Raw genomic sequence first — 22361 nt, 5'->3', positions numbered from 1 at the left:
CCAACCATGGAAAGAGTTTTCTGTATTTCAGAGCAAGATCTGTTTCTATTGCCAAAACTTTAAAGGACTAATACTGCAGGTCAGAGAATCTGATGTATTAGGAAAAAGTGTCTGGTTTGGGAAGTTTGAACAGTCACAACTTTGAGAACTGCCTTCACCATGTGGTTACCTGCTAGCTTTTCAGTGCCTTTCCCTGGGCAGTCATTACAGGAAGCATCGATGAAGGATGCTCACCTGTTAGGAAGGAGGAAAATATCTGAACTCACATTAAATGAACACTTACTAGAAGTTGAAATATAGACTGAAAAGATTTTCTTGTAAATATTTGAGGCTTTCTAAGGGTTCCATAGAAACCCTTAAAAATGTTTTCAATGCCATCTTTCTTTCTTTTTAACTACTAAAAAATCTACTAAATTGTGTATTGTGCTATATCACAGAAATAAATGCCCTGATTTAAAATGTATACATTACCTTTATGAAAAAACACAAAAAATATGGAAATATTATGCATAAATGAAATACTTAATATTCCAAATACTAATGAACATTCTCAAGGTTTAAAATATAATCTTATTATCCTTCTCCTTTATAGTATTGCTCTATTTACATAAACTGTATGCTATTTTTCATATATAAATCTTTATATCCTTTATGAAACACCCAATTTTCACGAATCCCTTATTTTCTTTAGACAAGAAACTTTATAAGTGTACAGTAATTTACATAAAGAAAGTTCTGCAACCTTCTTTGTCTTTAAAACTTTGGATACTTAACCCCTGACAGAGAACCACTTCATTCAGTGTGTGGCCTGCAGCCATAGCTAATAACTCAGTGGCAGTCTTAGAGAGAGGAAAAGTTCCCAGCAGAGTTGGAAGCTAGTGCAAAAACATCAAGAGATGTGTGCAGAGAATTGCTTTCTCATGATAAACCGACAGAAAAGATTATCCCACCATATAACCGTATTACAACAAAACTCCCATATATCGCAGCTCTTGCATACTTATACGATGCAATTGAAGGGTTTGTGGTGTGCCCTCCTAGTAATGATGAGTTGACAAAGGTTTTGTTTTTTTCTTTGCTTTAAGACTTTATGCCCTATTTTTTTTCTAACTATATTTCCCTCATATTTTGGAGGAGATATTTTAAAGGCAAAATTGGTCATTCGAGCATTTTAATCATCTGCAATGTTTCACATATCTAACTACATTTTCATGTCTATGCACTTGTGTCACTTTACACACAAAAATAAAAATTATAAATATGCCTGCTTTAGCATGATACTTACAGGCAAAAATCAATATTAAAAATATGTTCAATACCATATTTTTAATAGTGATGATGCACTGTTAAGTTAAAAACTATATAGATAGGAATACAGACACACACATACACACATAATGGTACATTCACACAATAGACTATTACACAGCTTTAAAAAATTAATTTATCATCACTTACAATACAAGAACATGTAATGCATTATTCAGAGAAATGGCAAGCATCATGGCTTTTAATCCTATAATTGTCTCCCTTTTTCTGTGATTCTCCCATCTCTGCCCTCCTTTGCATGTTCAGTTCATCTTCTGGCTAATAAAGCTACAGCCAGTATGGGTGGCCTGTTCAACAGACACAATGTCTCAAGGAAGCAGAGAAAATATTGCTGGCAAGAAGGATGAGATTAACGTTGCTTTTAAGTGGGCTTCAACAAAGGCTTCAAGAAATGTTGCTTATAATGACGTGTAACGCACTCTATTTTCTATTTCATCTTTAAAACATTCTGTCACCACAAATAACTTATTCGATGACAGACCAATGAAACACTTTCTGAATCACAATAGCTTAGATCCATCAGGGTCCACAGCCAAGAGCCAGGTACAGTCCCCAACCTCCTGGCCTTAGAGGGCGGCAGCAAGAGTTCAGGAAGGAGGACATCAGGGGTCTACCATAAGCTCCTGACCAAAGCCCACCCGAAGGCTTGTGATGGAGGCCAAGGGCTCTGTGCTCAGTAACGTGCAGTGAGGTTAATGTAAATTCACTGCAGCCAGAAGGCAGAACGTGAGATCCGACGTGTGAGAACAGGCATGGAAAGGAATTAGGAGTTGGGATTTATCCTGCAGCAGAGGGAAGGCATCAAAGAGTTTAAAGCTGGGTGATAATAATGAAAAGGAAGATACTTCTAGCTTTAGTATCAAAAATGCCTTGGAAAGGAGTTGTCCCTCCATAAGCTCCTTTTAGGATACTGAGGGAATGAATGGGTGTGTGGATAAAGGAATGGACAGGGTTAAAAAAGATTCTCAGGTCTGTGTAGTACACTGGGAGTCAGGAAACAAGAATATCAGCTAAATTGAAAAGAAAAAAGTGAGCTAAAATTTGGAAACACTGTGTTCCTTTGTCTGTCGGGCTTTAGGAGATAAAAGTCTAAGTAGGGATTTGGAAGATAACAGCAGCGAGAAGAAATGGAATTAACTTGGGTAACTATGCGGAGTGAATCAGAGAGGGAACAAAGGCACAGAGACATTTGAGGGTGAGCAGAAAAGAAGCCCCTGCGAAGACTGGAAAAGAGTAGCCACGGGTGTGGGAGACCTGGCAGCGAAGTGAGAGAAAAAAAGTATAAAAGAAAGATCAGGCAATGCTATAAGGAGGGTAACTAAGATAAGCACAAAAATTGCCTTTTGGCCGTGACTGGTTTGCCTCAGTGGATAGAGAGTTGGCCTGTGGACTGAAAGGTCCCAGGTTCGATTCCAGTCAAGGGCATGTACCTTGGTTGCGGGCCCATCCCCAGTAGGGGCTGTGCAGGAGGCAGCTGATTGATGTTTCTCTCTCATTGATGTTTCTAACTCTCTATCCCTCTCCCTTCCTCTCTGTAAAAAAATCAATAAAATATATTTTTTAAAAATTGCACTTTTGGATTCTGAGGGGGCGGGGGGGGGGGAGAGAGAGAGAGAGAGAGAGAGAGAGAGAGAGAGAGAGAGAGAATGAGAGGAAGGAGGAAGAGGAGGAGGAGGAGGGGGAAGAGAGAGAGAGAAAATGAGAAAAAGGAAGAAGAGGAGGAGGAGGAGGGAAGAAGGCGGAGGAGGAGGAGGAGGAGAAGGAGGAGGAGGAGGAGGAGGAGGAGGAGGAGGAGGAGGGGGAGGAGGAATGGAGATATCTGGGGAGACTATTTCCACTGAAGCTCCACATGACTGGTGACTGGCCTGTTTTGCAAGGGTGCATTATCCAGGGAACAAATGTCCCATTTCCATAAACTCACCTGTAAAAGGCAGGAGTGAGAGAGGTTGCATAGGACAAAAATCAGTGGAGGAAGGACTTTATTTTTATTAAGCTAGAAGAGACATGCAAATAACGTAGGTAAATGCCACAGCCCATTTTGTAACCACTAGTTAGCCCAGAATATCCCAGCCAAGCGGCATTCAACGCCCTAAGACACATGCCTGCAAACAGATCAAAACAAATCAGTGTTCAGGATTTCGCTCCCTGTGTTCCGCGCCTCCTGCGTTCTCACAAAGATAACACTTCCTCTCCTGATTTATCCGCTCAGAAGAAGTGCCAGCCCTGGAGCCCTGCAAAGCTCCTGCAGAAACTGCCACAACACCCGTGCAAGCAAAGAGGGCGGCACCTCTGTGAATGTGAAAACAGCCCTGGGCCCAGCACAGCCCCCTGGGCAGGCATTGTCCCACGGAATTCTGGCAGTCTGATCTCTCAGTCAGTCCTTCCTCAGAAACACTGCATCGTAAATCATGACAAGGAATCCTTCCCCTTGGACAGAAGATGTCTCTGCAGGGGGTAAGGAAACCCCTGCCTTGTGAGTTTCTTTGAAGACATTTCCATAGTTCCACATCTCTGTATCTCTAGATGGTACCCAGCATGTGTACTGATAGAATGCAAAGCCAGCATTCCTGGCTTATGGAGACGCACAACATTGAAGCCCAGTGGGTCAAAGAAAGAAGCTCTGAATGGCCATTAAATTCCTCTCTCTGTACTTAGTCCCACCCTCCAGCTTCTACAGGATAATGTCAACCCACTGTTCACGCCCCGTGAAACTGGGCTGCAGATCCCTCTTGATGTTGTTTTCTCTTGGCCACGTGGAGGGATGGTTCAAGCCACCTGGTCTACCTTGCCAGCTCCTTGCCTTCACTAGAGCATGCATGCCAAGTCCTCCTCATCCTCCTCCCTGCTCAGTGCTCCCAACCAACATGTCCCCCCGACCTAATTCCTAATCTCCTCCCTACCTTCTCTTAATTCCATATAGTACAGGTTTTGGCATCAACTGCACAGAGTTGGGGATCACATATAGCTTCTTATATTCCAGGTATTTATCCAACCAAAGTTTATTGAGGAGTTATTTGGGGCCATAGAGTACACCTAAAAGTTCTTGCCTGCTTGGAACTATAGTTCCAGTGGCACACTTAAAAAAAAAAACCCACAAACAACAAAAAAGCACACACCACAATTACACAATTGATATTCAAATCCTTATCTTTTTCTCTATTTTCTTTTTCTGTGCTACTTTCTATTTTTTATTAACCAACCTGCAGGTTTAAATGAGATTTGCACTATCTTAGAGTCAAACCCAAACTTTTATTCGTCTTTCGGAAGAATAACAGTTGGGAGCTGGCAAGCTGCCAAGATTCGATAGGGCCGTCTCAGCCTTTGTGAATCTCATGTCGGGGCCTGCAGGTGGGGGCTGGCGGCCACCTAGAAGAAGCCGCAATCCCCAGGGTCGCAGAGGTACTCGCTCTCGCACTCCGTGGTGTCAGTGTCGGCTTTGGTGTCGGTGTTGGTGTCAGTGTCGGTGTCAGCAGCCGCCTTCACGCCGCCGTAGCGGTGGATGAGCAGGCGGCTGCCCTGCACACTCTGCGCCACCACGTTGGTGCCGTGGCAGGCCATCAGCAGCCGGTTGCGAGGCTGCACGCGGTGAGCGAAGCGCATGAAGGCCAGCGAGTAGAAGATGAGCGCCGTGGTCATGCGGCCGCTGATGATCTCCGGGGACGCCTTCATGTCCTTAAAGGCAGCCAGCGGCAGGCCCCAGTTGAATACAGGACCCCAAAGGTGTGTGCTGGTCACATAATCCCGAAACTCCTTGGTCTTCACGTAGTCCCATGCTTTCCGCCACAGCGCAATCATCGCTGCCATGTCTCCGAGCCGTGGTCACCGCCGTGGTCACCGAGCCGTGGGGGCGCGTGGTCACCGCCGTGGTCACCGAGCCGTGGGGGCGCCAACGGCCGAACAGCCAGCTCACAATGACGTGGGCGTGGAGACAGAAGCCGAAGCCGCTGTAATCCTTACCTTCTCTCCCCGATGAAAGGGGAGACTGGGAGACACTGTGTTGTACTAAGCAGAGCAGGGGCTTCCACGTTAGAGGCACCTTTTCTTCAAGTGTCAACTCTGTGCGGAGGAGGTTGTGCCAATCAACGTCTCTGAGGCTCCGTTTCGCCCCTTGTGAAATGAAGCCATCCATACCTACTTCTCGGGTTTCTTGAGAGGTTTCAATATTTTAACACATAAAGTTTTCTTGCATTAAGTGGTTGCTCATTAAACATGGATTGAACAAATGGAATGCATCTTTAAGTCTGTGGGAGATGATATAGAAATGGCATCTATATATGGAAATAAGTATCTTGTTGCTCCTCCAAACGAAGGAAAATAAACACAAAAATATGAGCAGTTAAAAAATGTTCTGACAAAAAATAAATCTTTAAAAATCTCATGTGATTATTGATTGAGTGCTTACTATGTACCTGTCATTGGGGTGATGAATTTAATTTTACCCGGGTACCTCTCAAAACCAATGTGTGAGTAAATAACTTATTTTACAGATTTCAAATTAAGGCTTAGAAAAGCAACAGGGCCAGTAAGTATCAGATCTGTCTGTGTATGCCTTACTGTCCAGAATCCTGACTATCACATAGCAAGAGGTTTTTGAACATACAAGGATTTTCACAAACACACTGGCATAAGCTGCACCAAGGCTGCAACTCTGAATTATTAAATGTTTGCATTCAGTATGCTTGGCTGACTTGTACTCACAGCAAGCTCAGTAAGTGTTTAATAAATAAAGTTTTGTATAAAAATAAATGTCCAATTCAAAGTAGTCTGCCATAGACATAAGAAGGTCACTTGTGTAACTCTAGTATTACAAATTGTGTGTTTTCCAAACTCTCTACAATTTCGCATTTGTAAAATTGGGGCGTTCTCATCTTCTGAAAGTGGATCTGATTCCTAAGGATGACCAAAACTCATTCTAGAATCTAGACCAAAGCTGGAAACAAAAGAGTGTCATCAGGCTGAGTACAGCTATGGCATGACTATGAAGTCATACAACAGATTCTCCCTCCAAGTAAAATTCAGATAAAGGATTCATAGCAAATACTCCTTTGCTCATGTGCATATGGCCTCTCACTGTACTCCACTGTGTGATAGATTTGATTGATGGAAAAAACATGTCACTGAAAGAGGGCAATTTACCTCCATTTCTATTTTCACTCCATTTGGAGGAAATGCATTATTTGCACATGTAGAACCATGAGCAGACTCTACCTCGAGATACCACCTTCATCTGTCACTGTGAGTTATATAACACTGCATTTGCAGAGTGATTTATGGTTTTAACATGCTCTGCTGTTAGCTAACTTCACAGTACCTCGAAGGTAGCTGTTATTTCACTTCCCTGTTTTTTCTTAAGCCTTTCAAGGACGGTCCACTCACATATGTTTTTTTGCCATACCGTAGTAACCTTAGAAAGTCAGTAATTTTCTTTTTGGGTTTTTGCCTTTTTTTTTGCAAACTGTACTCATATTGTTTTCAACTTTGTTTTATGTTTTAAATATTACAACATCATGCATGTTCAGAAAAGCCATTTTCTCTACATGGAAGTCAATGCACACCACAATACTACAACACCAATAGCAATGAGGGGGGGAAAGTTGGATTACCTACCCTTCTTTTTCTCATTGCTTTTGGTGGAATATATGTACACCTATGTTCATTGCAGCATTATTTACAATAACCAATATTTGGAAGCAGCCCAAGTGTCAATCAGTAGAAGAATGGATAAAAAAACTGTGGTACTTTTACCCAATGCCTTTGCAAGAACAAGGATGGACCTGGAGAACATTATGCTAAATGAAATAAGCCAGTCAGAGAAAGACAAGTACCATATGGTTTCACTCATATGTGGAATTTAATGAACAAATTGAACTATTAAACAAAATAGAGACAGACTCATAGAAAACAGGTAGACAGCTCTGGTGGTGGTGGGGATTGAGCCAAAAAGAAAAAAATGAGAACTCATGGACATAGACAACAGTGTGGTGATCAAGGTGCGGGGAGGCGGAAGATGGCAGAGAGGGGATAAATGGTGATGGAAAAAGTCAAATAAAATAAAAATTTTAAAAAGGCAGACTAATATAGTTACAGAATTCAAAAATAAAAATTCTTCACATCTCAGTAAACATCATAGGCAAAGTTTAAAGATAGAAGACAACTGGCAAAATAATTTGGAAACTTTATATAACATTGTAGGTTGCAATATTTGCACTTATCCAGGGATTTATAGTTTTCACACAGCATAGTTACACAATTGTCACTGAAACTCATATGTGTAATCTCAAAAAAATTTACGAAGTCAAACTCATAGAAATAGAAAGGAGAAAAGTGGTTACCAGAAACAGGAGGTGGGAGAAAAAGGGAGAGGGTGGTAAAAAGTACAAACTTTTGCTTATACAATTAAGAATAAGGTCTGAGGATCTAACATATAACATGGTGCCAATACTTCATTGCACCACACTGTATAATTAAAATTGGCTACAAGAGAAGAATGTAAGTGTTGTCACGAAAAACATAAAGGTAAATGTGTGAGGTGAAGGATGTGTTAATTAACTGGATGGGGTGATCCAATCACAATGTTCATGTAGATCAAATCATCACGTCATACATGTGAAATTCCTTACACTTGTACTTGTCAATTATACCTCAATAAAACTGAAAAAATAGATTCAAGTATCAGAAAAAAATGATGATGGAAGGAATTAAAAAACACCAAAAATAATATAAGACATGAGTTATTATTACTAGTAACAATAGTAAATAAACTTGGTTGCCAGGATCCCAACTCATGGCTGATGATAGATAAGGGCATCCAATTGCAATTTCCTTTAGCTCTATTGTGTGGCTAAGTGACAAACTTTATTCATATTATATTCCTTTTCAGGAGGAAAAAGCTGGGGATCCAGGGTAAAATCCCATGACTACTTTCTCTTGTGTCATTGGAAATATAAAGCAGAAAGTTTTATATTATATCTCTTGCTAAAGGCGTATAAACCAAAAACAGAATCAAGTTGATTCCTAAACAGAGGGGTTTAAACAGCAATGTACAAATTTTATTCAGTCTCAGGGCCATTTGCAGTTGTGTTTTAAACCTCATTGGCTACGATGCTGCCACTGCGCAAAGCTGCAGCTGTGTTTTAAGAAGTGCATAAAGACAATACCAACCATGTTTAAGAGCAAGTGATAACCTACTAGCTTTGTGCTTTACCAGGAAGGAAAAATAACTCCTTAGTGGTGTCAAATGTTTCATGTCCTATTCAGAGATTACCCCCAAGTCCCTTGTAACAAAAGCCTAGCCTGAAATTCATGTGCTGAAATGCTAACCCCCAGCACCTCAGAATGTGAGTGTTTGGAGATAGGGTCTCTGGTGAGGTAATTAAGTTAGGTTGAGGTCATTCGAGTGAGCTCTAATCCAGTATGACTGGTGTCTTTATAAGCATAGGAAGATCTGAACAAAACTACTGACAGAAAGATGAGGCGACAACAGAGCAAACATGGCCTTCTACAAGATGAGAGGCCTGAATAGAACTCGCCCTCCTGACCCTTGGAAGGAACCAACCCTGTAGACATCTTGATCTCAGACTTCTAGCCTCCAAAACTGGGAGAAAATAAATTGCTGTTGTTTAAGCCACCCGTCAGTGTTGCTTTCTTATGGCAGCCTTTGCAGACTAATGCAGGGACTGAGTTTAGTCCAAATGGCAATTTCTTAACAGCCATGATGAATGTCTGGAACCTGAGCTGGGACAGTATCCCCATGAAAGACAGACATACATATTCATGTAGGGGTAATAAGGTATGGGAAAAGCATGCAATTATAAAAGGTAGATATAGATGTGGAAGCACAAAGAAAAATCATTTAATAACAAAATCAAGTGATGGATTTTTTTCTGTTCATGTAGATGTATTTTTCCTGGAAACTTCAAAAGACTTTTGCTATCTTCATATTAAAAAAAAAGTGACTGCATGCATCAAAAGGAAGATGCTGGTTCTAATCAGAATGCTCAACACACGGTAACTAAAGTTAAATGAATATATATATGTAATTGCCCTTAAATGAAGGATTCATTTCAGAAGTTTTGAGACTGGAGTGAGTCATCTGGAATTAAATAATGGAATGGACTAGAATCGTGTGCCTTTCTCCAGCAGAACATGTATTAGGAAAAAGCAATTGTTTGATGATGTGTGGGGCATAAGCAGATCTATTTGTATTCTGCCCTTTGAAAATAGTCCTTGTATATGCACATTTTTATGTCATATAGCTCAAGGGCTGGTGATTACCTCTTTAAAGGAACTGCTAACCATTTCAGGAAATTGTTGAATATCTGAAAATGATTTCAGAGTGTGAAAACATTTTATACACTTCACAAATAAAATGCAGTCAGCTGGAAGGGACTACCTTATATTGCTGGCTCTATTTTGCATGTTTTTAATACTTTTAAGAGTTAGATGGTTTAATCTTTGGGTTCTTTGATAAGATACAGGTGTTACATTAATACACTTCAGTAAGTGTCCTCCATTCACTTAATGTGAGTCTTCAAGTTTGCCTCCTGACATGGCATTTTCTGCTGATGGCAAAATAGTAAGAAGATTCATGGGTCTTTTTCTTTAGATCTTTTTTTTTTTTTCTGCTTCCAGTCAAACCTACAGTTAATAAACAGAAAAAGTTCACTCGGAATTGATCCAAAAAGAAAAAGGAAACAGTAAAATTGCAGGCTATAATCTCTAACAAATTTGGGCTTGAAACCAGGTTTAGAGTAATACCCTAATTAGTTCATTTTGCTGACAAGAGAAAACCCAAATAAAGAAAAACAGACAGACATGCAAAGCTATTAGTGTGGGCTCGCTGCTTCTGTAGACTAGCACCTTGGTAACTTGCTGGACCTCATTACATTCCTATGAGTTATGGCCTTGGGTCTAGAGACCGTGCTCATCTATAAATTTCATCATTTAAAAATACACAGTTCCAGGGGGTTAAGATAAACTTTATTTTGCCACTATGTAGTTCTTTAAATGCATGAGTGAATTTACATCTTTCTTTACAATTAAGTGTGGACTGTATTTACTTTATTATTAATTTTATTTTTGTTTTTTTTAGGGCTAAGGGATACACATATCAGACTGAGAAAATGTCTACCTTTTCCTGTCATCCAGAAGACTTAATAAAATGGAAATTAACTTTAATTGGAAGTTTGGAAGAACTTTCCATTTAAGTTACTGGTAATGAAGCCGATTTCCAGAATTATAGATCAAACTAGTCTACTTCTTAAATAACTTCTATGATTTTTGGCCCTATATGCTTGACATATTGTATTCTATTTTTTCATACTTTATATTTTCTCAGAAATTATCCATTTGATCTAAAAATATGAAATTCCAAATATATTGGTATAATGTTCAAGATAAAGATTCTCCAATTTTTAAAAAATAACCATATATTTGATTTAATATCGTTCTGTTTCCAAACTCATTAGAGGAATAAAAAACAAAAGAGGAAATTCTAACAATTGAACAAAAGTCTGAAATAAAAAGAAAAATATGAAACAAAAAAAATGGAACATATAGAGAATATCAAGTAAATATCAATAAGACCAATGATAATCATCATTATTCTAATAAATATAAAAGTATCAAATTACCATATCAACTAACACAGATTATGAAACAGGGTTGAAATAGAGTTGCATTCCCTTTACAAGTATGCATCAAATCAGGAGGACATCATACATTAAAATATAAAAATATCCTGAATTTTAACTAATAATTTGCATATAATAGCAGATATTAATTTTTAGGTGGAACAAACTTAGAATTATTTACTGGTTTGATCACAAAATAAATATGTCATTACAAGGTAGGTCAGAGGGAGGTGTGTTGGAAAAGGCCAATACAGTATTATTGCCTATAATCACTATGCTGTGTATTAAATTTCCAGGACTGATTTATCTACTAGTTAAAGGATTGGTACTCCTCAACACCATCTCCGCAATTCTCCCACCACCCAGTCCCTGCTAACTGTCATTCTCCTCTCTGTTTTCACAAGTTCAGATTTTTCATATTCCACATGTAAGTGAGATCAGGAGTTGCCTTTTTAAACTGCTTTTTTAATTTTTCCATGCCCTGAGCTGTTGGAGAGCTGGGAAGGAAAGAATAGTTGAAGGAAGGCCCGGGTTTGCTCACCCATAATAAATTCAAAATCTTCAACAGAGCTCCTCACCCATCCATCGGTCAACACACTTTGGGTTAATATCATTGCACTGATTCTGCCCACTCTTTCAGGAGGATCTGTGCAGAGCTGCCACTTGATTTAAGAAATATTGCTCAGCGTGGCTTAGAGATAATAAACTTCACCGGAGAGCCAAGGGGGTTGACTTCTCCCTGGAAACCTGCTCTTTCAGAGTTTTGCTTTGTTTTATTGGAGAGCCACAGAATTGGTATTTTTGTCCCCAGATAAAATCTTTCTCTAAATAACCACGCAATAAGGTGCGGTTAGAGCTGAGTGACAGGATGTAATGAGAACGTTTGTGTGCTCAAACACTGGATTTTTTTTTTTCCCTAACGAAGAAATATAAAACTAAATAATTCATGTAACATTACTGACTCCCACACTATTGATTATAAGTGCCGTTGTCAATTTGCTGCCCCTCTAGTCATCCCCAAAAGGTTATTATTTACAGATTGTGGTATTATTTGCTGCCAGGATTCCATTAAAAAAAAAAAAGTATAAACAATGAGAAGAAATTCTTAGCACACTATAGAGTTCATTTCCTTTCCTTTTGAAAATAACCTAAGCTGCATGTCTGGTTTTTAATTAATCAGATGCCAAGAGCTGATCCTAAAATTTCAAGTCGGAACAAAATGAGTGGCAAATAATGAGACTGAAATAACTGCATAGATTAAGAAAAAAAAGTTATTAGAATGAATTTCTTTATGAATTAAGACCAATACCAGAGTAATCAAATATTGGTCATTTTCATTGACAAAAGACTAAAATTAAGGAAGTTGTTTGTTTACTTATTTATTGTTAACCCTCACCTGAGGACATTTTCCCATTGATTTTTAGAGAGTAGAAGGGAGAGGGAGAGACAGAGAAACATCAATGTGAGAGAGACACATTGATTGGTTGCCTCCCACTGAGCCTGCAAGAGAGGTACATGCCCTTGACCAGAATGGAACTTGGGACCCTTCAGTTGAGGGCCGACGCTCTGTCCACTGAACCAAAATGGCTAGGGTGGATATATTTATTTATTGGACTACAAGATAACAGCAATTTATTTTATTATAAGAGAAACATTTGAAATATGGCAAGCTATAAACATTATCATTTATTAGCAATTAGGATTTTTTGGGTTAAAAATTAAGGAATTGCCTTGAAGAGTTTTCTTTCCCTCTTCAGGAGGTTGAGAATATTCTATGCCTCCCACTTCCATGACCAGGTTGATAACAAGCTCTGCAACATGTCAGTGTATGAACCTGCAGAGGTATTATTAGGAAAAAACACTGTTATGTCACCCAAAAAGATCCTCTGAGCTGATACCAATAACAGTGGGGCCCTTCCTACTTTTTACAAAATGCTGTTTTGAGATGCTCTTTACAGTAAGTCACACAAGCAACCAGAACATTAATAATTTATAATTCCAGATTTTCTTGGAGCTGGGTCAATGGTTTGTAAATGTAAGCTTCACACAATTTATTCTAAGATTTGTGACAGGTATTTTCTTACCTGTCAAAATTATCACTAAGGTACGATTTCAGCAGTCTGAACTACAGATGGATCAGAGAGACCGCTCCAGGGCCCCAACAAACCACTCACCCAAAGGCATTATTCAACTCCCTGAGGGTGAAAACAGGTATAGGCTGGGTAGTTGCCTGGGTTTCTTACAGTCTTAACTACATTCCACAATACTTTTCCCATATATATCTTCCAGCTCAAGACTGTGAGGGACCCCTAATGTATTCTAGTTACCAGACATAGCATTTGGTATATATATGGGTGATGAATGCAGAGTAGTTGAATTCAATTCAACTATCCACTTTATTCATAATACAGTTTTCAAATAAAATAACTGGAACTGTTTATCTTTTTTCTGTGCACAATCATAGACAAAGCCAGAAACATACACACACACACACACACACACACACACACACACACAACCATATCCGCTCTCAATAACACACTTATTCACTGAGAAATTAACTACTTACACCCATTTTGTTCCCTTTTAAATAATAAAATATCATCTGAATTGCTTAACAAATTACAGCCACCCACCTGGCTGGCTTTGCCCCAGTATTTAGCATACCTATAGCACTTTGGATTTGCCAAGTGTTTTATAATTCTTATTCTCTTGGCTATCACACTTCTGATGAGTAGCCCTATTTCAAGGGTACGTTATTATCTTCTGGTTGCTTCTATAAATCACTCAGTAGGAGAAATAAAGGATCAGGTGGGATGTCCTTGCACATTAGTTTGAGAGTTCTATTCAGAGGATTCATATTTCAACCAAGTGGAAAACTTTGGAATAAATAGTATAATGTGAATTAAATCACCATTACTTTCTTCACAATTTATACTTATGATTCATGTGAAACTGCTCTTCAACTTTCTAAAGCCAACTTTCTGCTGAAACAGACTTGTCAGTAAATCACTGATCCGCTGATGATTTTTCAGATTCCATGACATCTTTTTTTCTTCTTTTATATCACATCATGGACTCTGAGTCCCCTGAGATAGTCATATTTCACCTTTAGCTAAAGAAATAATACAAACCTGGGTATATTGAGTGCACATTTAAATTTTTTCTGATTTTTCAATAAGTACACTTTCAGAAATATATCAGTTATGAATCATGTTGCCTTTAGCATTTTTCACCGTCATTTGCTTATATCTGCCGATTATACATCAATATATCTCAGAGCTTCAGAAGCAGTAAATGACATATTATACATGAAACTGCAAATCAACAGCCAGTATCGACTGCTGTTTGTATAATACAGTATTATCCACCATTATTCTCCACACAAACCCTTCAGACTGTGAACACTAATTCATTTAGTACTGCCACACAGATCCATCACCTGTCTCAATTCTATTCTATGATCTTGCATGTCTTTCCCTATTTCCAATGCTCATTTAAATTTTAACAACCATTTCATAAACAATACTCACTTCAAGAGCCTATACCATCTATTGTAATCCACAGATTTCTTCAGGAGTGTGCAATGAAAAATTAGTGAGAAGACTTAGTTTTTACTAGTCCTAGGACAAGCACATCCTTTATTTCCTATATATAGTCTAGACTCATTCACAAAACTGGATAATTATATCTATTTCTCAAGTACGCAATTATTTTAAAACAACTTTAAAAATTAATCATCAAAAGCTATAATGTATAAATTTTTAAATTTCCACAAGCTCCTATTGCACTTGGAATCTATGCAAGCTGCTTCTTCTTTTTTTCAATAGGTTTTTATTGATTTCAGAGAGGGGAAGGGAGAGAGAGAGAAAGATCCATTGGTAATCTCCTGCCTGCCCTCTACTGGGGATGGAGCCCAGGCATATGCCTTGACTGGGAATTGAACCAGCCACCTCTGGGTGCACCAGACAATGCTCAATCCACTGATCCACACCAGCCAGGGCAGATGGCAAGTTCTATGAGGCTCAAGAATGTATACAGTATTTTTATTGTGTTCTGCATAGCATGTGGTACAGTGCTGGCCATACACGTGAGTCAGTACAATTTGATTATAGATGGATTGGTTCTTCCTCTTATTCATTCAATTAGATAAGGACATGGATTAACAAATGCATTTACCTTGATGGATCTCATTTAACATTTCATTACCTCTTCACAAGTGATTAAGGCATTTGTGTTCAGAGTTTCTTCCTGTAACAAAACATTGGAGAAATAAATAAACAAACAAAACAGGCATACATTAGTGATGGGAGTGAAAGAGTTTTAGGATAAAGCAGTGATGTAATTGTTGAAGAGAAGATTGCATATATTGAGAAAAGCTGAAACTAAGCAGGAGTTAGCCAAGATAGGCAATAGAGCAGTGGCTCTCAACCTTGGCTGCACATTAGAATCACCTAGGAATCTTTTAAAAATCCTGATTTCCGGGCCTCATCCTCTGGAAATTCTGTTTCTTTGTTACTAATGTTGTGGCCCCACCGCATAACAAAGAAACAGAATTCCTGGAGGATGAGGCCCAGAAATCAGGATTTTAAAAAGATTCCCAGGTGATTCTAATGTGCAGCCAAGGTTGAGAACCACTGCAATAGAGGAATCTGAAAATGGTCTGCCTTAGGACAACTCAAAAGTTCCTTCTATGCCGAGAGCAAACTGGAAGCTGTGGGAAAGCTATGTGATTTGGGGACCACCATGTTCTAGCTTTGAGATGTTAATCAACTAGGTTAAACTCTGATTTTAAGGGTTCTCATGTATAACACCTGGTTCAGGAGAGTAGGGAATGGTTTTTAGCAACTTTTAATTTTATTCAAAAGCACGTTCCTCTAAAACATTAGTCTTAGGAGGAGTGAACAGGAAAAAATATGAGTAGATGACTAATATAATTAAGCACATACCCAAGGTCAGACCCGGTGCATGGATTCATGCACCTGTGGGGTCCCTCGGCCTGGCCTGTGCCCTCTTGCAATCCAGGACCCCTTGGGGGATGTAGGAGAGCCAGTTCCAGCCTGATCCCTGCAGGCCAGGCCGAGGGACCCCACCAGTGCACAACTGGGGCCGGAGAGGGACTGTGGAAGGGTTCTAGGGTGTGTCCGGCCCATCTTACCCAGTCCTGATTGGCTGGACCCCAGCAGCAAGCTAACCTAACAGTCAGAGTGTCTGCCCCCTGGTGGTCAGTGTGCATCATAGCAACTAGTCAAACATTTGAACTGTCAGACACTTAGCATATTAGGTTTTTATTACATAGGAGGATATATGTATATATAATTAACATGACAGTAGTCAGGCGTTTAAATACTTTCCTGAAAAAAATTATAATCATTATAATCAGTGTCTGCTTATATATTTGTAATTTACCAAATTGAATGAAAGGGATAAAACTTTCTCTCTATACTCATGGCTTTTGAACATGATTTGTTCATTTATTATTAACTAGAGGCCTGGTAGATGAATTCGTGCACCAATGGGGTCCCTTGGCCTGGCCTGCAGGATTGGGCCAAAACCGGCTCTCTGACATCCCCTGAGGGGTTCCAGATTGTGAGAGGGTGCAGGCCAGGGACCTGAGGGACCCCACCGGTGCACGATTGGGGCCAGGGAGGGATGTGGAAAGTTGGCCAGCAGGGAGGGGCCGCGGGAGGGCTCCAGGGCGTGTCTGACCCCTCTCGCTCAGTCCCCATCAGCTTGACCCCAGCAGCAAGCTAACCTACCAGTCAGAGCTTCTGACCCCTGGTGGTCAGTGCACGTCATAGTGAGTGGTTGAGCAGCCTAGCATATTACGCTTTGATTGGTTGAACAGACAACCGGATGACTGGACACTTAGAATATTAGGCTTTTATTATATAGGACTAGAGGCCCAATGCACGAAATTCGTGCAAGGGGCTCAGCCCTCGCAGTCTCGGCTTCGCCCGGAACGTTGTCCAGAAGTTCGTTGGGCTGTCTGGTCTAATTAGCATATTATGCTTTTATTATTATAGATGAGCCTTTTTAAAGTTCCCATGAAACAATTTTGTCCAAACCTTTCATGTGCATATTTGATATTAAGTTTTTTATTGCAGAAGTTTAACCTTGGATGTAATAGCCATTTTTTATCTAAGTTATTTGAAATATAATACATCTAAAAATCCATGTATACTGCTGTCATAGCAATTTTATCCAGACACAATATATATTTACATTATATTTGATATTTAAAAAAATATCTGGGTGTATATTCAAGATTATCACAATGAAACAAGAATTAACTATAATGCTTACTCTATTTTTCCTCACCATTTATTTAGAAACTTCCCAAACCCACATAAAAGTTGCAAGAATAGTACAATTAGTGATTCTAGGTGAAAGTTACATCAGATCCACATCCTTTACTTAGAATCACCAATTGTAAACATTTAGCCACATTTGCTTTATCTACTTGACACTTCAAATATATACAATAAGAAGTCTTCATAATGTGTTTTTTAAACCTAGAAGTGACTAAAGGCAGAGGATCGGGGCCAAAGTCATGTGCTATTCCTTTTCCCTTTCTTTTTAAATGTATTTATTTTTATTGCTTCAAGTATTACATATAATATTACATATGTCTCCCTTTCCCCCATTGACCTCCCCCTGGCCATCCCCACCCCCCAGCACATGCCCTCACCCCCTTAGTGTCTGTGTGCATTGGTGATGTCCTTCTCCCTTTCAAATGAGGTTCACTCCACTGAAGACTGGGAACTCTCACTCCTCTCATTTTCTTATTCTACCATCTGAAGTTACACAATGCAGTTTCATAGGGGGAAAACTGCTTTTGATCATGAAAGACCAATTATCTAGAAATTAACTGTACCTGCTTATAAGATGTTGAGCAGAAATGCCCTCCTACAGAGCTGTGCTTTGGCTATCTCTGGGCTTTTTATCATCCATTATACATCTTGGTACACATTTTTTATTTGGGACACGTTTAATAGTCACCTCAAACCTTGTTTTACATTAGGCAGTGTAGAAGAAGCAAAACAGGACGAAAGCATATTTTAAATTTCATTTTCTACACAAGACTCTTGAGGACCAAGCAGAAGTTTAACCTTGGAGGTCCTGGCCTCCCTGGGGCTCCCCCATCATGAGTGTCCTCAACAGCATAGGCCGGCTTCATCCCTGAGCCACTGCTCATCTCTAGAGGGAAGATGGTAGAATGAAAAGAGGTAAATCGTCCCAGCAGGACATCACGTACTTTTTTGCTTATAAAAATAAAAACCGCTTTCCTGCAGCTGGCCAGGGTTCCGGGGTCAGGATGGGGCTACTGAAGCATATCATGCTCCTGTATCATACTTGACCTCTGAGTGCTCCTTAGGAAATCATGAATAATATGACTTCTCTCAAAGGCACTGAAACTTTTACTTCCAATAATCATTTAAACCATTGCTTCACAGATTGGACACATCAAAATCAACTGGGGAAGGTTGTTTTCCCTGTTCTGGCTTCAAGCAGAAGTTCACCCAAGACCAACCAATTGGACTTTCTAGGGTTTATGTGTATTTTTTTTTTAAATTCCTTATTGTTTAAAGTATTACATATAGTTTTACATATGTCTCCTTTTCTCCCATTGACCTCTCCCTGGCCACCTCCACCCCCCCAGTACATGCCCTCATTCCCCTAGTGTCTGTCCATTGGTTATGGTTATATGCATGCATACTAGTTCAAATCCTTTGGTTGATCTCTTACCTCCCCACCCCCTTCCCTCTGAAGTTTGACGATCTGTTTGATGCTTCTCTGTCTCTGGATCCATTTTTGTTCATTAGTTTATGTTGTTCATTATATTCCACAAATGAGTGAGATTATGTGATAGTTACCTGTATCTGACTGGCTTATTTCGCTTAGCATAATGCTCTCCATGTCGATCCATGATGTGAATGGTAAAGTGTTATTTTATTTTAATAAATCACCTGAGGTGATCCATGTTCTTGTGATTCTGATAAGCACCACTGATTAAGAATCCATGACTTTAGATGCAGTGGTCACTAACACAAAGGCTAGCAAGTTTAGGCTTACATTTGCAAAAGAGCTAACAACTGATCTGTCCATAGTATTTCAAGGATGGAGAATATCTGGTTACCTAGAATTTCCATAGTCCTTGACTTCGAACCTATTCTTATTTTCAATGGCTGCACAGATTTTAAGATTTTAGATTTTAAGCTAAATAACAAAAAAACTTCCATATTAAAACAAAATATTTCCAAAGCTTATGACTTTTATGTTACTTATCTTTCTGATTGCTTAAGCATTAAGCAATTAACTTTTAGAACATGCACTTAAAATCTTCAATTAAAATAAAACCTATGCTTTTTTTAAAAATTAGAAACCTTTAACTATTGACACGATAATGATAAATACATCATTATATAAGCATATTCAATTATTCATTCGTTTATTTCACAAAATGTTATTGAATGCATACCTCGTGCCAAGGATGTTTCAGGAACTGGGACTACAGCCTTGAAAAAGGAAGTCTCTGGCCATTCAGCGCACACATTTAGTGTGTATTTAAGCAATAAGCAGGCAGTAAGCAATTACTATATGTTATAAACACATGATTGAAAAAATAAAGCACCAGAGTGAAGGGGTTAGAGAGCTGAAGGCCGGGTCTAATTTAGATAGGAGGGTTAATAAAGGGTGAATGGCAAGGGGACTTAGACTAAGGAGGAAGTGAGTCCTGAGGACCCAGAACAAGATTCTAGCCAGAGGGAATAGCAATTCCCCTGGGTCTGGTGAGCTTCCCACGGACATCTCCCCTTTCTAACTAGTGTTACCCCAGATCTACTTCCTGATGGTTCATTTCATGATTCCAAGACACCTTCCAAAAGATAACCATTAGGAAACTTTGGAGACAAAGAGTTTATTACTTTCAGGCCTTGGAGCACCAGGCATGCCAGGGGCACACAGCAAGTCATGGATAGAGAACACTCGAGGTTCTGGCCTGAATTTATTGGGGTCCAGGGTAGGGGCCTAGGGTTTTGAGGACTCACTCTTTATTGGTGAATTTAGAACATAAGAGCAAGAATTTAAAGCATAGAAAGAAGAAAACAAGCGGCCCACATGGTTGGTTATTGAAATCAACCAAGTTCTCTAAAACAAGTGGCCAGAATGATGAAGACAGAGAGAATGGATTCATGTGAAAAAAATTAAGTGAAAAATGTCCTGTTTCTCCTATACAATTTTCAGTTTCACTTAACTGCCTCATACACCCAACTTCATAAATGCTGGACAAAATGTTTTTGGATTTTTTGTTGGAAAGAGAAGGCACTGCATTAACATGGGCACTGATGATGGCGTTAGCCCTTACATTTATAGCCTCACACCACCTGGGTCTAAGAAGGAAACAGTATCAACTGGCTGGCTGGCTTATGCTTAAATATTTTTAGTGTGGGACCTCCGGGCCTCCCAAGGACGACCCGTTCTATCTGGAGATTCCTTTTGTGGACTTTTCCCTTACTTTGACCTGTGTTGCCTGTCACCCACCCCCAATACAGTCACAGTTTCGGATATGCTGAGTAAATCCAACCCTCAACCACTGAGCCACATCAGCCGGGCAGTAATTGCCACTTTTCACCAGTTGTTCAAAAGACCTTTTCAGTTTATAGGAGATTAGAGAAATATTGAGGGCTTAGAGAAATGTTGAGGGCTTATCACTATTGTCAGAAAGACATGCAGAAAAATAAAAATGATTTTCCTATCTTAATTCAATATCCACTAGTATTCTAAATCTGTGTCTAAATCACATTTATATCTACCTAAACCCTACTGGATACTTATATCCCCTTAAGTGTATTCATTTCCATTAAAAGCACAAAATTCAAAAGATTTTCAGATGAAATTAAAAAATTTTATCCAGCTTTTATATAGTTGGTGTATGAAGCAGTTAAGTGAAACTGAAAATTGTGTAGAACAGGTTATTTTTCACTTTTAGTCTTTTGTAATTAAGTGTAATTTCAATAGTAAATAATTTTTTTTTCATTTCTACCCAAAATGTTATAACTTATAGAGGCCAAGCAAATTAAAACATATTAGGATTTTACATTCTTAATGCCCTTGTTTTTATATAAATTCAAATGAAGTGAGAAGAGAAATACATGAAGTGGGTAAGTAAATGTTATAGTTAATTGTGGGGCTGTTGCTACGTGCCAGCCATGCTTAAAATATGCCCTACATGTAATTCACTTAATTTTCATAATCCAATGAAATAGATGCCACCATTTGCCTAGGAGCAGAGAGGTTGTTACCCACTTTACACAGGTGAGTGAGGAAGCAGGGCCTGGAAGCCAGGCAGTGTGACACCAGGGCTGCCCAGCCCTGCAACACGACTCAGCTGCTTGGGAGGGAGGGGACTGTCATACCCGCATTGAATTTATACCCAGCTGAACATGCTCTGTCACTCTTATTAGAAGTAGCCTGTTCTAACCAGCTACTCTGTACATGTCCTCAAGATGTGTGGGAAAGACTTTTAAGCTATTGTACCTGTGCCAGAACAATTTTCAGTAAGAGATAAGCCCATGGTATAAAACATGAAACATGAATTTTAAAATTAACATTTGTGTAAACACTTATTTTTCCATAATAGACTCTCCTCATCTGGTGTTTTTATTTTATTTTTCCCATCAACATTTATTCCCTCTATGTGATGCTATTTTATAAGAAAATCTTGAGGCTCTGGAGCAGTGGTCCTCAACCTTCTTCATGCCGCGACCCTTTAATACAGTTCCTCATGTTGTGGTGACCCCCAACCATAAGATTTTTTTGTTGCTACGTCGTAACTGTAATTTTGCTACTGTTATGAATCGTAATGTAAATATCTGATATGCAGGATGTAATTTCATTGTTACAAATTGAACATAATTAAAGCGTAGTGATTAATCACAAAAACAATATGTAATTATATATGTGTTTTCTGATGGTCTTAGGCGACCCCTGTGAAAGGGTCGTTCGATCCCCAAAGGGGCTGCGACCCAAAGGTTGAGATCCGCTGCTCTGGAGTCTCATTTTATAATAACATAAATGAGGGGTGGCCGCACGGTGTTCAACATCACAATTGAGCAGTTGATCATGGACTCAAATCCAATTATTCTAACTTTAAACACTGTAATTAATATTTAAAAATAATCTGTTTTCAAAATTTCATAAAATCTATCAAACCTATGACTCTCAGGTTCTTCATGTATAATATAAAGGGATTATATTAGAATATTACTTTTCTCAAGTCTGTTCAAACTCTAAAATTGTCTCTATAATTACAAATTACTTACAACTCAATTAAAAGGAAAAAACACATTGTGGAAGATCAGTCTTAGGTGTCTTCTTTGCCTGCACAGAGAATTATTC

General features: G+C 39.1%; 1 protein-coding gene and 1 long non-coding RNA gene across 2 annotated transcripts; both read right to left on the bottom strand.

Annotated features, from left to right (window-relative positions):
* Nucleotides 1-4450: 4450 nt before the first annotated feature.
* On the bottom strand, nucleotides 4451-6814 carry LOC118663404. The gene is made up of 2 exons (XM_036322962.1): nucleotides 5190-6814; nucleotides 4451-5131 (listed from the first exon to the last, which is right to left on the bottom strand). The coding sequence occupies exons 1-2, from the start codon at nucleotides 5456-5458 to the stop codon at nucleotides 4696-4698; spliced, it is 705 nt and encodes a 234-aa protein (XP_036178855.1). The 5' UTR covers nucleotides 5459-6814; the 3' UTR covers nucleotides 4451-4695.
* Nucleotides 6815-9159: 2345 nt separating this feature from the next.
* LOC118662812 lies at nucleotides 9160-22303 on the bottom strand. The gene is made up of 3 exons (XR_004969891.1): nucleotides 22286-22303; nucleotides 15141-15212; nucleotides 9160-9966 (listed from the first exon to the last, which is right to left on the bottom strand). It is a non-coding gene; the product is annotated as an uncharacterized LOC118662812 (long non-coding RNA).
* Between the last annotated feature and the right edge of the window lie 58 nt (nucleotides 22304-22361).

The sequence above is a fragment of the Myotis myotis genome, unplaced genomic scaffold (assembly GCF_014108235.1).
Source record: "Myotis myotis isolate mMyoMyo1 unplaced genomic scaffold, mMyoMyo1.p scaffold_m19_p_9, whole genome shotgun sequence".
Lineage (NCBI taxonomy): Eukaryota > Metazoa > Chordata > Mammalia > Chiroptera > Vespertilionidae > Myotis > Myotis myotis.
Note: the sequence above shows the minus strand (reverse complement) of the source record. Positions and strands in the feature narration are given on the sequence as shown.